Source organism: Haematobia irritans, chromosome 4, assembly GCF_050003625.1.
Source record: "Haematobia irritans isolate KBUSLIRL chromosome 4, ASM5000362v1, whole genome shotgun sequence".
Taxonomy (NCBI): Eukaryota; Metazoa; Arthropoda; class Insecta; order Diptera; family Muscidae; genus Haematobia; species Haematobia irritans.
Window position 1 is genome coordinate 14,139,833 of NC_134400.1, and position 14,942 is coordinate 14,154,774.

Below are 14,942 nucleotides of genomic sequence, written 5' to 3' on the forward strand. Positions count from 1 at the left end.
ATCTATAGAAAATTTTGTTAACATTTTATTTCTATAGAAGATTTTTTCAGAATTTTATTTCTATAGAAAATTTGATTTCTATAGAAAATTTTGTCAAAATTTTATTTCTATAAAAAATTTTGTCAAAATTTTATTGCTATAGAAAATTTTGTCGAAATTTTATTTCTTTTAGGCAATTGTGTCAAAATTGTATTTCTATGGAAAATTTTGTCAAAATTTTTGTTTCTATAGAAAATTTTGGTAAACTTTTTTCTAAAGAAAATTTTGTCCACATTTTATTTCTATAGAACATTTTGTAAAAATTTTAAAATTTAAAAGTCAGAATTTTGTAAGTTAGTAAAAAACAAAATAGCGGATTTTCATAAATAAATTTGTTGTGTGTGTATGTGTGGGAGGGAGTAGAAGACTAACTGACTTTACAAAATTCTTGTTGCGTAGCAGTACCACTCCCACCCCCAGGTGGGGGCTAATTATTCATTTGCATTTGTTGTTGTTGCGGTTGCTGTTGAGAGGTTTGATGTTGTTGGGTTACAACTACATGATGTTGCTGCAGTTGTTGTGTTTGTATTTGCTGGACTTGCTGTTGTTGTTGCTGTTGCTGCTGTGTTTGTGTTGTTTGCTGTTGATTTTGCGCCTGCTGTTGTTGCTGCTGCTGCTGAACCTGTTGTAAGGTAGCCTGCACTGCCGCTAAGGCACCAGCCACAGGCTGCAACATACTTGTACCATTCTCGCTTTCATTCTGCAATGTCAGCTCAGCCTTTACTCTTCGGGCAATATGTGAACGGGTATGTTTGCGCAGGTGATCTTTGCGATAGAAACCTTTGCCACACTCCTGACACAAATGCCTCTTTTCACCCGAATGTATCACAAAATGCAAACTCAATTGCTCTTTTCGCTTGAATGCCTTCAGGCAGACGGTGCATATGAAGGGCCTCTCCGGATTGTGAGATTGTTTGTGACGCGTCAGATGGTCTTTGCGCTTGAGGGTGGCTTGACAAATATCACAGATGTAACGCCGCTCAGAGTTATGGCCAATTAGGTGAATTTCCAAAAGTTCTGGTTCGGGATAGCACACTTGGCATTCGGGGCACATATAGAGGGGACTGCCATCGAGTGCGGTAATGAGGCGAATTTCGCCTGGACGGGGTTTAGGTTTACGCTCCTTGACACGCTTTTTCCGCTTCTTACGTTTGGTGGTTGTAGAGGAGGTTGTGGCGGTATTTGTATTTGCAGTGGCCGCTGACGCCGTACCCGCTGCCACCACTGTCGATCCGGCTCCACTAGTTGTGACCTGTTGTATGGTTTGTATAGCTCCCGTAAGATTGCCCACGGATACTTGTGTCTGAAGTTGTGCGGACGCCTGGAGAACTCCTGCTACGGTTTGTTGTTGCTGTTGATCTTGTAACGTTGCAGTGACTTGTTGCAATTGCTGTTGAGGTATCGTAATTGTCGTCGACCCAGCTATAGTATTCAAACCCAGTGTTGGTCCCGTCTGTACCTGCAAGACCTACAAAAAAATCCAAGGCGGGAGTTTGGAAAACATAATCATTAACATGCGGGTTGGTATTACTACCAGCACTTACAACATTTTGATTCTCTTTTTTAATATTTTCTGCGGAATACTTTAAGAAATGATGCAAGGATAATGGCAAAGTGTTTGCCGGAAGATGCGATAAATAATCTGCTACTGTTGTGCCAGGCGTCAGTGATTGCCATGAGGTATTTTGTAACACTATATGGAATGGAGAGAAAAAAGGATACAATTTAATATTTGATAGATTTGTAGAAAATTAAAAAAAAAACAAACAGCAGTCCATTATGTCAAGTCTATGGTTGAGTTCTAAATGTATCGGATAGCACCCATCAAGTGCTATCCGATTCTATGTTTAGCTCAAGTACATGGAACCTCCTTTTTATAACCTGAAACCATTTAGCGACGATTACAAATTTTATTTCTATAGAAAATGTTGACAAAATTTTATTTCTATAGAAAATTTTCGCAAAATTTTATTTCTATAAAAAATGTTCGCAAAATTTTTTTTCTATAGAAAATTTTCGCAAAACTTTTTTCTATAGAAAATTTTCGCAATTTTTTTTTCTATAGAAAATTTTCTCAAAATTTAATTTCTATGGAAAATTTTCACTTTTATAGAGAATTTTTTGCAGAGTTTTATTTCTAAAGTAAATTTCGTCAAAAATTTTATTTCTATAGAAAATTTTCGCAAATTTTTTTTTTCGATAGAAAATTTTCGCAAAATTTTATTTCTATCGGAAATTTTCTCAAAATTTTATTTCTATAGAAAATTTTCTCAAAGTGTTATTTCTATATAAAATGTTCTCAAAATTGTATTTCTATATAAAATTTTGTCAAAATTTTATTTCTATATAAAATTTTGTCAAAATTTTATTTCTATATAAAATTTTCTCAAAATTTTATTTCTATATAAAATTTTCTCAAAATTTTATTTCTTTAGAAAATTTTGTCAAAATTTTATTTCTATAGAATATTTTGTCAAAATGTTATTTCTATAGAAAATTTTGTCAAAATTTTATTTTATTATCGAAAATTTTCTCAAAATTTTATTTCTATAGAAAATTTTCTCAGTGTTATTTCTATATAAAATTTTCTCAAAATTTTATTTCTATAGAAAATTTTGTCAAAATTTTATTTCTATAGAAAATTTTGTCAAAATTTTATTTCTAAAGAAAAATTTGTCAAAATTTTATTTCTATAGAAAATTTTGTCAAAATTTTATTTCTAAAGAAAAATTTGTCAAAATTTTATTTCGTGCCTAATGTGAATGTCATTGTGGAAACGCCATTGATTGAATTTGTAAATTCACCACTAAGCATGGCTGTTGCTTAAAATTAAATCTCAGAATATCATTCGTACCGTAAGCTTTTACTATCTCTCATCTCACAAATACTAACCTAATCTCATGTATGTACATACCACTACTCACTTCCTGGCCAATATGCATCTAGGGCGTCCATAGTCTTAACTAGTGTAACTCACCACGTTTTGAATCCACACCTTGTTGTTGCAATATCGCATTGCATAGATCCTGAGTTAACTCCTGAGGTGCTGCTGTCAGCTGTGTCTGCAATTGTTGTGTTGATGTGCCCGGCTGTTGCAGTTGCGCTTGTAAACCCAAGGCAGTTGCGGCTGCCGCTGCGGATGTGGAAGCTGTTATAGTGCTTTGTGGATAACCGATAGCGGCTTGTACTAAACGTTTATCTTCGGTTTGTTGATTATAGGCAGGTATTGTGGTCGTATATTGAGTGGTTTGTTGTTGTTGCTGCTGCTGCTGGTTACCAGCAGATGTCGTTCCAACGGTTCCAGTAGTTGTCAAGGTAACCATATGGCCATTGTATTTATCCCCATCACCATCATTGTTGGAACGAAATTTTGCGGTAGCTGTAGCAATTTGTATGGCAGGTTGATTGAAATGGGGGGTCATACTAATAGTGGAGGTACTTTGTTGTTGTTGTTGGTAACGGCCGGCATTGGTTGAATCTTCTTGTTGTGGCTGCTGCTGTTGTTGTTGTTGCAGTGTAGCTGTTGATGTCACAGTAGCCACTGTAGCCGCCGAGGTTGCCGTGGATACCAATGGTGTTGTGGTTGTGGTGAATTGTGCTATGCCCGGTATGGCACCCGGAAAAGGATTACCGAATGGTGAAAAATTCATTTTTCTTTCAGAGCTTTTATTTTCGCTATATTTTTAAGGAGTTTTAAATGAAATTCACGATAAATGTAAGTATCCACGGGGTTGGTTAAATCCTGCAAACAAAAAAATCGGTGATAAAATTGAGCAAATTAACTTGAATTTTATAAAATCTATTAAAACGTATGACAAAACATGATAGGAAATGAAGAAATATTTCATTAAAATTTTGTCAAAAGTATTTTGACAAAATTTTCTATAGAAATAAAATTTTTTGAAAATCTTCAATAGAAACAAAATTTTGACATTTTTTATAGAAATGAAATTTTGACAAAATTTTCTATAGAAATAAAATTTTTACAAATTTTTCTATAGAAATAAAATTTTGATAAAATTGTCTGTAGAAATAATACTTTGACAAAATTTCCTATAAATATAAATTTTTGACCAAATTTTCTATAGAAATAAAATTTTGGCAAAAATTACTATAGAAATAAAATTTTGACCAAGTTTTCTATAGAAATAAAATTTTGACAAACTTTTCTATAGAAATAACATTTTAACAAAACTTTCTATTGAAATAAAACAGAAATAAAGTTTTGTCAAAATTTTCTACAGAAATAACATTTTGACAGCATTTTCTATAGAAATAAAATTTTGACAAAATTTTCTATAGAAATTAAATTTTGTCAACATTTTCTATAAAAATATAATTTTTAACAAATTTTCTACAGAAATAAAATTTTGACAAAACTTTCTATAGAAATAAAATCTTGACAAAATTTTCTATCGAAATAAAATTTTGACAAAATTTTCTATAGAAATAAAATTTTGACAAATTTTTCTATAGAAATAAAATTTTGACAAAATTTTCTATAGAAATAAAATGTTGATAAAATTTTCTGTAGAAATAAAATTTTGACAAAATTTCCTATAAATATAAATTTTTCACCAAATTTTCTATAGAAATAAAATTTTGCAAAAATTTCTATAGAAATAAAATTTTGAAAAAATATGAAATTAAAATTTGACAAACTTTTATATAGAAATAAAATTTTAACAAAACTTTCTATTGAAATAAAGTTTTGTCAAAATTTTCTACAGACATAAAGTTTTGTCAAAATTTTCTACAGAAATAAAATTTTGAAAAAATTTTCTATAGAAATAAAATTTTGACAAAATTTTCTATAGAAATAAAATTTTGTCAACATTTTCTATAAAAATAAAATTTTGACAAATTTTCTACAGAAATAAAATTTTGACAAAACTTTCTATAGAAATAAAATCTTGACAAAATTTTCTATAGAAATAAAATTTTGACAAAATTTTCTATAGAAATAAAATTTTGACAAATTTTTCTATAGAAATAAAATGTTGACAAAATTTTTTATAGAAATAAAATTTTGATAAAATTTTCTGTAGAAATAAAATTTTGACAAAATTTCCTATAGATATAAATTTTTGACAAAATTTTCTATAGAAATAAAATTATGGCAAAAATTTCTATAGAAATAAAATTTTGACAAAGTTTTCTATAGAAATAAAATTTTGACAAACTTTTCTATAGAAATAACATTTTAACAAAACTTTCTATTGAAATAAAACAGAAATAAAGTTTTGTCCAATTTTTCTACAGAAATAAAATTTTGGCAGCATTTTCTATAGAAATAAAATTTTGACAAAATTTTCTGTAGAAATTAAATTTTGTCAACATTTTCTATAAAAATATAATTTTTAACAAATTTTCTACAGAAATAAAATTTTGATAAAACTTTCTATAGAAATAAAATTTTGACAAAATTTTATACAGAAATAAAATTTTGACAAAATTTTCTATAGAAATAAAATGTTGACAAAAGTTTCTATAGAAATAAAATTTTTTGAAAATTTTCTATAGAAACAAAATTTTGACAAAATTTTCTATAGAAATAAAATTTTGACAAATTTTTCTATAGAAATAAAATTTTGACAAATTTTTCTATAGAAATAAAATTTTGATAAAATTGTCTGTGGAAATAACATTTTGACAAAATTTCCTATAAATATAAATTTTTGACCAAATTTTCTATAGAAATAAAATTTTGGCAAAAATTTCTATAGAAATAAAATTTTGACAAAGTTTTCTATAGAACTAAAATTTTGACAAACTTTTCTATAGAAATAAAACAGAAATAAAGTTTTGTCAAAATTTTCTACAGAAATAAAATTTTGACAACATTTTCTGTAGAAATAAAATGTTGACAAATTTTCTATAGAAATAAAATTTTGTCAACATTTTCTATAAAAATAAAATGTTGACAAATTTTCTACAGAAATAAAATGTTGACAAAACTTTCTATAGAAAAAAAGATTTGACAAAATTTTCTATAGAAATAAAATTTTGACAAAATTTTCTATAGAAATAAAATTTTGACAAATTTTTCTATAGAAATAAAATGTTGACAAAATTTTCTATAGAAATAAAATGTTGATAAAACATTCTGTAGAAATAAAATTTTGACAAAATTTCCTATAAATATAAATTTTTCACCAAATTTTCTATAGAAATAAAATTTTGGCAAAAATTTCTATAGAAATAAAATTTTGAAAAAAATATGAAATAAAATTTTGACAAACTTTTCTATAGAAATAAAATTTTAACAAAACTTTCTATTGAAATAAAACTTTGACAAAACTTTCTATTGAAATAAAGTTTTGTCAAAATTTTCTACAGAAATAAAGTTTTGTCAAAATTTTCTACAGAAATAAAATTTTGACAACATTTTCTATAGAAATAAAATTTTGACAAAATTTTCTATAGAAATAAAATTTTGTCAACATTTTCTATAAAAATAAAATTTTGACAAATTTTCTATAAAAATAAAATTTTGACAAATTTTCTACAGAAATAAAATTTTGACAAAATTTTCTATAGGAATAAAATTTTTACAAAATTTTCTATAGAAATAAAATTTTGACAAAATTTTCTTTAGAAATAAAATTTTGACAAATTTTTCTATAGAAATAAAATTTTGACAAATTTTTCTATAGAAATAAAATTTTGACAAAATTTTCTATAGAAATAAAATTTTGATAAAATTTTCTGTAGAAATAAAATTTTGACAAAATTTCCTATAAATATAAATTTTTGACCAAATTTTCTATAGAAATAAAATTATGGCAAACATTTCTATAGAAATAAAATTTTGACAAAGTTTTCTATAGAAATAAAATTTTGACAAACTTTTCTCTGGAAATAAAATTTTAACAAAACTTTCTATAAAATTTTCTACAGAAATAAAATTTTGACAACATTTTCTATTAAAATAAAATTTGACAAATTTTCTATAGAAATAAAATTTTGACAAAATTCTCTATAGAAATAAAATTTTGTCAACATTTTCTACAGAAATAAAATATTGACAAAATTTTCTATAGAAATAAAATTTTGACAAAAGATTCTATGGAAATAAAATTTTGACAAAATTTTCTATAGAAATAACATTTTTAAAAAAATTTCTATATAAATAAAATTTTGACAAAATTTTCTGTAGAAATAAAATTTTTAAAAAAATTTCTATATAAATAAAATTTTGACTGCGGTTTCAGGATTACTAAAATTCTAATCTGCCAATCTCTTCAAAATATGTATAGTGTTTTGAAGAATTTTGATGTCAATTTAGCGATATCTTTTAGTATTCAACACTGCATGTGATTAAAAACATGTAATTTCTTATTTTTTGTTGATTCAATATAATAAGTTTCAATATAAAAAAAATTGTACTTAGTCCGGCAACCTAATAACTAGTGGTCAATTCCGTTGCATATAGCCTTCTCATAAGAAATATACATGAATATATATGTGTTCGCCTAACGCTTATCGATATGGTTGTGCTTGAACACTTCAAGATTTCTCAACTCAATATTGAAGTTGGCAATACTGAAAGTATTCCATATTGTTGTTGTTGTTGTTGTTACAGCTCTCATTATTCTCAGTGATGTTGTCGTAGCTACACTTTGTCATATGTACTTGTATATCACAATGGTGTGGTGTAGTAACAACGAATTAGCGTAACAGCAACAACAATGCCGCCAACAACAAACAGTAAAGAGCGTAATGAGACAACTACCTTACCCCCCACCCATTTATGTGAAAAATAGCGGTAAAACAAAAAAAAATTGTTTAGAAAAATCGAACAATAGTTAATGGTTTGTAATTTTTTATAAAATAAAACGGAAATTTATTAAAGAATTTTTCACACATATATTAAATTTTGAATTTATGCAATTATTTTGTTAGAAATAAGGAGGGGAATTTTATAATAAACATTTTTTTCTATTTAGCAGCTGTTTCAATTAATTTATTGATTTTACCCAAAATTTTGTCTCTAAGCTAAGACCACCACCTTGCTATGGGGTTGACTTACCTTTTTTGTTTCTTTATTTTTAGCCATATTGCACATTTTTTCCATTTTTTATGGAATTTGAAAAAGTTTTACTTTTATTTTAAAGTTTTACAATTTTTTTCTATTTTTTTTTTTTTTGATTCAATGGGGATGTTCTTGTTTTCGCACTGACCAATATTTTAAATCTTTAGACACACTTTCTGTTCAGTTTTCTGTTTTTTTGTTTGTTTGGTGTGTTGGTGGTTCTTTATTGCTTTGCTCCATCCTTACGGAATCTCTCGACGTTTCAATGAATATGGTGACCATAAGTGAGAGTGTGAGATTTTGATTTTGGTGGAATGCCTTTTGCATTTCAATGCACTTTTATTATGTCTTCACCACCTTCTCTTTTTTTATGGACCGATGCTGCGGCTGCACTACGTCCTTGTTGCAGTCTAGATATGTTTTTGTTTACAGCCTCTTGCACGATATCGACGACAATAACTACGGTTGAAGTTACTGCGTTACGCACTCACACCCCCGCGCAATACAATGTCGCGTTACTCATACGTTTGGTATGATTACAAAAAAAAAGTGGAATAGACACCCACAACAACACAAAACACTGCATTCGTAACCTCTGGCATAAATTTTGCATTTGTATAGCATTGCCTCCCCAAAAATGCACTTTCATCACATATACATACACCCAACCGTTTCTTAAAAATTCCATCAATTTTGGGCGGCCGGGCGATTTGGTTCCTCAATTCACTGTGGCCATGGCACACCACAACAGATTTTGTGGAGTTGTGTTTCACTTTACACCGTCGTCCGACCCTAACCGTGTAGTTTGCACTCAACACTGAACGCTTTGTCATAGACCCACATATTATCCCAAGAAGGGTCCTAGCTGCCTTACGATAGCCCTGCGATACACTACTAGCGATTGTTGGTGTGGTTTAACTCAGTCGCACAATAGTTTTTTTTCTCTCTTGCCTTTGGGTTCTGGTGATGGCGAAAAAGGCAAAATTTCTGCCTTAAAATCCCAACAAAGTACACACCGTTAGCTGTCGTTGGGACAAGCAAAAAAAATCAAAAAAAAAATAAAACGCCAACAAGAAATGGAACACCGGCTATATGGCGAAAAAACACAAGTCAATTCTTTGATTGTTAGTGGGTGTGTGTGTTGATGTTGGCGGAGATTTTTGTAGACGGCGACGAGGAAAAAAGCACCGATATACACCACCTAACGGTGTGTGTCGTAAGTTTGATACTGGCATAGCCAGACAAGTTACACATCTATCCTTTACCATACGTTAACGTTGTCGTCGTCGTCGCCAACGGAACATCCATTCAGCCCTTTGGACATTTTGGTTTGGTTTTTTGGGGAGTTTGGTTATGTGTGCCTGCCTGTGCCATAGATATACACAAACAATATTTCCTTTCTATGGCTTGCCTATGAAAGTGGGAGTTTAGTTGTTTCATTTCATTTGTTCTCCTTTCAGTGAGAGTAAAAATAGTTGTAACAGTATTATTGGTAGACGACACTCTTTTCTGTTTTCTCTCTTGCTTTGGAAATTATGGTGTGCATACACATATGTGTGTATATTGAGGTATGCCGCCTTTATTGTCATAGGTTTTGCAAACTCTCACTCTCTTTTACTCACTTTAATGCAACTTTCTCTCTACACTGTTGCTGTTCAATGGTTTTTGTAACAAAGTAATGAGAGTCAAGCCTTAGTTTTAGTGATAGGAGGAATTATAGTGTGAAGCACGATTACGATTCTATGAGATATGGAGGTTGAATTTTAAAGTGTAGGTTGTCTCTAATGTTTGCGTCTCCTATTGTGTCTCTCGCACTCTCTATATTTCCGCTTCCATCTCGTTTTCCTGTTGCTGTTTAATGTTAACGTTTATGGAAATTGTTTGTTGATTAGTAGATTTTTTCATAAACTAACCTTTTTAAGTTGTAGAGTACAGTTTAAATCATCTTCATCACAATATGCGCAAAGACAATGACTTTGTTTACTGAGCTTAAATCGATTATGGTATGTATTGGTTTGTTATAGCTTAAATAATTTTGAGAAAGGCTGAGAGTATGATTTGTAATTTTTAATAAAATTAAAAAAGAAGTGTAAAATACTTTACACTTCTTTTGAAACAAAATATTCTATCCTGTTTTAACAAAATCCACATTTGAAATTTTCACGAGCGTCGGATCAAAAAATACGCCAGCTTTACTTGAAATGAAAAGGGACAAAAGTAGACCGTCAAGTTAGGTGATTCAAACACTGCAATTTTCTCCAATTGTTCATACAAAAGCGATATTTCATATGTCAAAAATTGCGATTTTGACCTACTATTTGACCGTATTACTTCCAAAAATAGATGGATTCGCGTACTTTTTTTCACTAAAAATCATTTTGTAAAACCTAGTAACAGATTTCGCCAAATATTTAAAATTTTGACAATTCATAAACCAAAACATTACAGTATAATATCAAACTGCGATCTCTTCGTACACTGTGGCGTATGAGTATTAAATAGATTTGATTTGTTACTCATACGCATTAAAAAATGTTTCCCTTTTCCTAAAATTGAAATGTAAATTTTTCGATTAGTTTTTTTTTCCGAATATTCGATTTTACCAGCATTAAAAGTCAATTAGTAGATTTGGTTTGTCTTTCGACTTTCTACAAATATTAATACTAACAAAAAAGGTTTACTAGTAAATTTTTACCAACAGCAAAAATCAATTTGACACAATTTTGAAAACATCTTAAAGCCGATTAGTCGATATTTAACCTAAAAAATGCTGGATATGGCCCATTTACAATAATAGCCGACCTACCCCAATAACAATTACCTGTGCCAAGTTTCAAGTCCTTAGCTTGTTTTGGACAGACAGACGGACACCATTTGTTCGACTAAGAATTTCACAACAACCCACAATATTTATACTTTAATGGGTCGGAGACCATCGTATAAAGCGCTATTTTTTCATTTAATGTTATTGTTCAAAAACATAAAATTTTAGAAAAAGTTTAGATTTATTCGAATTGGCTACTTCTAGCACTAATTATGGCCTTCAAACGAAGAAATCAACCAGCAAAGCGCTGTCTAGTGATGATCGACACTGTGGTATTTTTTAGTCCCAACCGTATTCTCCAAAATGGCCCAGGCGCAAAAGCCCAACAGATTGAGAGATGGTGGCCTTTTGGTGACCCATGTTTGTTAGAAATAAACTAGGAATCTTCTTTTTAAGTCATTCTTGTTTGAGGTGCAATGGTGCTGAGTCCTGTTGGAATGCCCATGGTTTGCGGTTGAAATATTTGTCTGCTCGGGGTGGGTTTCAATACATACATTACGATATTAGTCCGTTAATATTCAGCATTTAATTTGATACCGTGGTTGATGAATACGAGCGGGTACCACCATTGGCCATGGCTAATTTTATGAGAATTGTTATGGAATTAAGAAGCAGAAGAAAAAAAAAACAATGTAACCAAAAAAGCTATGAAAATTTCAATTTCAATTCGGAAGTGGTGTAAAATTGGCTCAGAAGAAATAAATTTTACTGGGAATTGTCATTACGGTTGCCACACGTGCCAAAAATAAAAATTAAAAAAAAAAAATGCAAAATAAATTTGACAAACTTTTCCTCTATTGATTAAGCTACTCTTGTAGTTTAGTCAACGCATTTTAAGCTAAAATCAAAACAACAATAAAAATTATATTTCTATAGAAAATTTTGTCAAAATTTTATTTCTATAGAAAATTTTGTCAAAATGTTATTTCTATAGAAACTTTTGTCAAAATTTTATTTCAATTTAAAATGTTATATCTATAAAAAATGATGTCAAAATTTTAATTCTATAAAAAATATTGTCAAAATTTTATTTCTATAGAAAATTTTGTCAAAATTTTATTTCTATAGAAAATTTTGTCAACATTTTATTTCTATAGAAAATTTTGTCAAAATTTTATTTCTATAGAAAATTTTATCAAAAGTTTAATTCTATGGAAAATATTGTCAAAATTTTATTTCTATAGAAAATTTTGTCAAAATTTTATTTCTATAGAAAATTTTATCAAAATTTTAATTCTATGGAAAATATTGTCACAATTTTATTTCTATAGAAATTTTTATTTCTATAGAAAATTTTGTTAAAATGTTATTTCTATAGAAAATTTTGTCAAAATTTTATTTCTATGGAAAATTTTGTCAAAATTTTATATTTATAAAAAATTATGTCAAAATTTCAATTCTATTGTCAAAATTTTATTTCTATAGACAATTTTGTCAACATTTTATTTCTATAGAAAATTTTGTCAAAATTTTATTTCCATATAAAATTTTTTCAAAATTTTAATTCTATGGAAAATATTGTCAAAATTTTATTGTCACTCACGGTTGCCACTCGTGCCAAAAATCACGATTAAAAAAAAATGCAAAATAAATTTGACAAACTTTTCCTCTATTGATTAAGCTACTCTTGTAGTTTAGTCAACGCATTTTAAGCTAAAATCAAAACAACAATAACAATTATATTTCTATAGAAAATTTTGTCAAAATTTTATTTCTATAGAAAATTTTGTCAAAATTTTATTTCTATAGAAACTTTTGTCAAAATTTTATTTCTATAGAAAATTTTGTCAAAATTTTATTTCTATAGAAAATTTTATCAAAATTTTAATTCTATGGAAAATATTGTCAAAATTTTATTTCTATACAAATTTTTATTTCTATAGAAAATTTTGTCAAAATTTTATTTCTATGGAAAATTTTGTCAAAATTTTATATCTATAAAAAATTATGTCAAAATTTCAATTCTATTGTCAAAATTGTATTTCTATAGAAAATTTTGTCAAAATTTTATTTCTATAGAAAATTTTGTGAAAATTTTAATTCTATGGAAAATATTGTCCAAATTTTATTTTTATAGAAAAATTTGTCAAAATTTTATTTCTATAGAAAATTTTGTCAATATTTTATTTCTATTTTAAAATGTCATATCTATAGAAAATTTTGTCAAAATTTTAATTCTATGGAAAATATTGTCAAAATTTTATTTCTATAGAAAAATTTGCCAAAATTTTATTTCTATAGAAAATTTTGTCAATATTTTATTTCTATTTCAAAATGTTATATCTAAAGAAAATTATGTCAAAATTTTAATTCTATGGAAAATATTGTCAAAATTTTAATTCTATGGAAAATATTGTCAAAATTTTATTTCTATAGAAAATTTCGTCAAAATTATATTTCTATAGAAAATTTCGTCAAAGTTTTATTTCTATAGAAAAGTGTTATTTCTATAGAAAATTTTGTCAAAATTTTATTTCTATGGAAAATTTTGTCAAAATTGTATATCTATAGAAAATTATGTCAAAATTTCAATTCTATTGTCAAAATTTTATTTCTATAGAAAATTTTGCCAACATTTTATTTCTATAGAAAATTTTGTCAAAATTTTATTTCTATAGAACATTTTGTCAAAATTTTATTTCTACAGAAAATTTTGTCAAAAATTTAATTCTATGGAAAATATTGCCAAAATTTTATTTCCATATAAAATTTTGTCAAAATTTTAATTCTATGGAAAATATTGTCAAAATTTTATTTCTATAGAAAATTTTATCAAAATTTTAATGCTATGGAAAATATTGTCAAAATTTTATTTCTATAGAAAATTTTGTCAAAATGTTATTTCTATAGAAAATTTTGTCAAAATTTTATTTCTATAGAAAATTTTGTCAAAATTTTATTTCTATAGAAAATTTTGTCAAAATTTTATTTCTATCGAAAATTTTGTCAAAATTTTATTTCTATCGAAATTTTTGTCAAAATTTTATTTCTATAGAAAATTTTGTCAAAATTTTATTTCTATTTCAAAATGTTATATCTATAGCAAATTATGGCAAAATTTTAATTCTATGGAAAATATTGTCGACATTTTATTTCTATAGAAAATTTTAGTCAAAATTTTAATTCTATGGAAAATATTGTCAAAATTTTATTTCTATAGAAAATGTTGTCAAAATTTTATTTCTATAGAACAATTTGTCAAAATTTTATTTCCCTAAAAAATTTTTATTTCTATGGAAAATGTTATCAAAATTTTATTTCTATAGAAATTTTTTTTTCAAAATTTTATATCTATGGAAAATTTTGTGAAAATTTTCATTCTATAGACAATTTTGTAAAAATTTTATTTCTATAGGAAATTTTCTCAAAATTTTATTTCTATAGAAAATTTTCTCAAAATTTTATTTCTTTAGAAAATTTTCTCAAAATTTTATTTCTTTAGAAAATTTTCTGAAAATTTTATTTCTGTAGGTCATATTGTGTTTTTTATTTGAATAAACCCTTTGTTTGTGGCTATACAAATTTCGTTGCCATTTTTCTGAGGGTACGATTATCGCTATTTCGAAGATATGAATTATTGGTAAATAAGACATGCCTGAGGTTCAATCTGATTATAGCCTTGTTGGTGTTATTACATCTTATTAAGAATTATAGTGAAATTGCTTTAAACCAATATAAGTAAGTCAATGCCAGGGTCATGGTCATGGTCTTGTTATTGGATACATAATAATATCACATTAATATATAACCACAAACTGATTAGCAAGTCTTCTAATATACACAAACGCACACACATAGCCAGATAATAAAGTCCTTTTCAGATAATGATAAGTAATGGCCAAATTATATACATATCACTATATATACTACAAAATAAAATATTTATTAGATGTTAGTCCATAAATACGTAATAACTACAGGGATATGTGTACATGTGTATGTTGTGGCCGTCACCTACTTAATACAAAGCATATACCTTATTAAAATCTAAGTAGGCATAACCAAGACATAACCAGGACATGTAAACAACCTCATTACTGGGCC

General features: G+C 27.2%; 1 protein-coding gene across 1 annotated transcript; it reads right to left on the minus strand.

Annotated features, from left to right (window-relative positions):
* Positions 1-231: 231 nt before the first annotated feature.
* Positions 232-9,265, minus strand: LOC142236149 (uncharacterized). Its single transcript, XM_075307406.1, has 4 exons — positions 8,072-9,265; positions 3,017-3,781; positions 1,584-1,732; positions 232-1,507 (listed from the first exon to the last, which is right to left on the minus strand). Exons 2-4 carry the CDS (start codon positions 3,687-3,689, stop codon positions 467-469), a joined length of 1,863 nt encoding a protein of 620 aa, XP_075163521.1. The 5' UTR covers positions 3,690-3,781; positions 8,072-9,265; the 3' UTR covers positions 232-466.
* Positions 9,266-14,942: the final 5,677 nt, after the last annotated feature.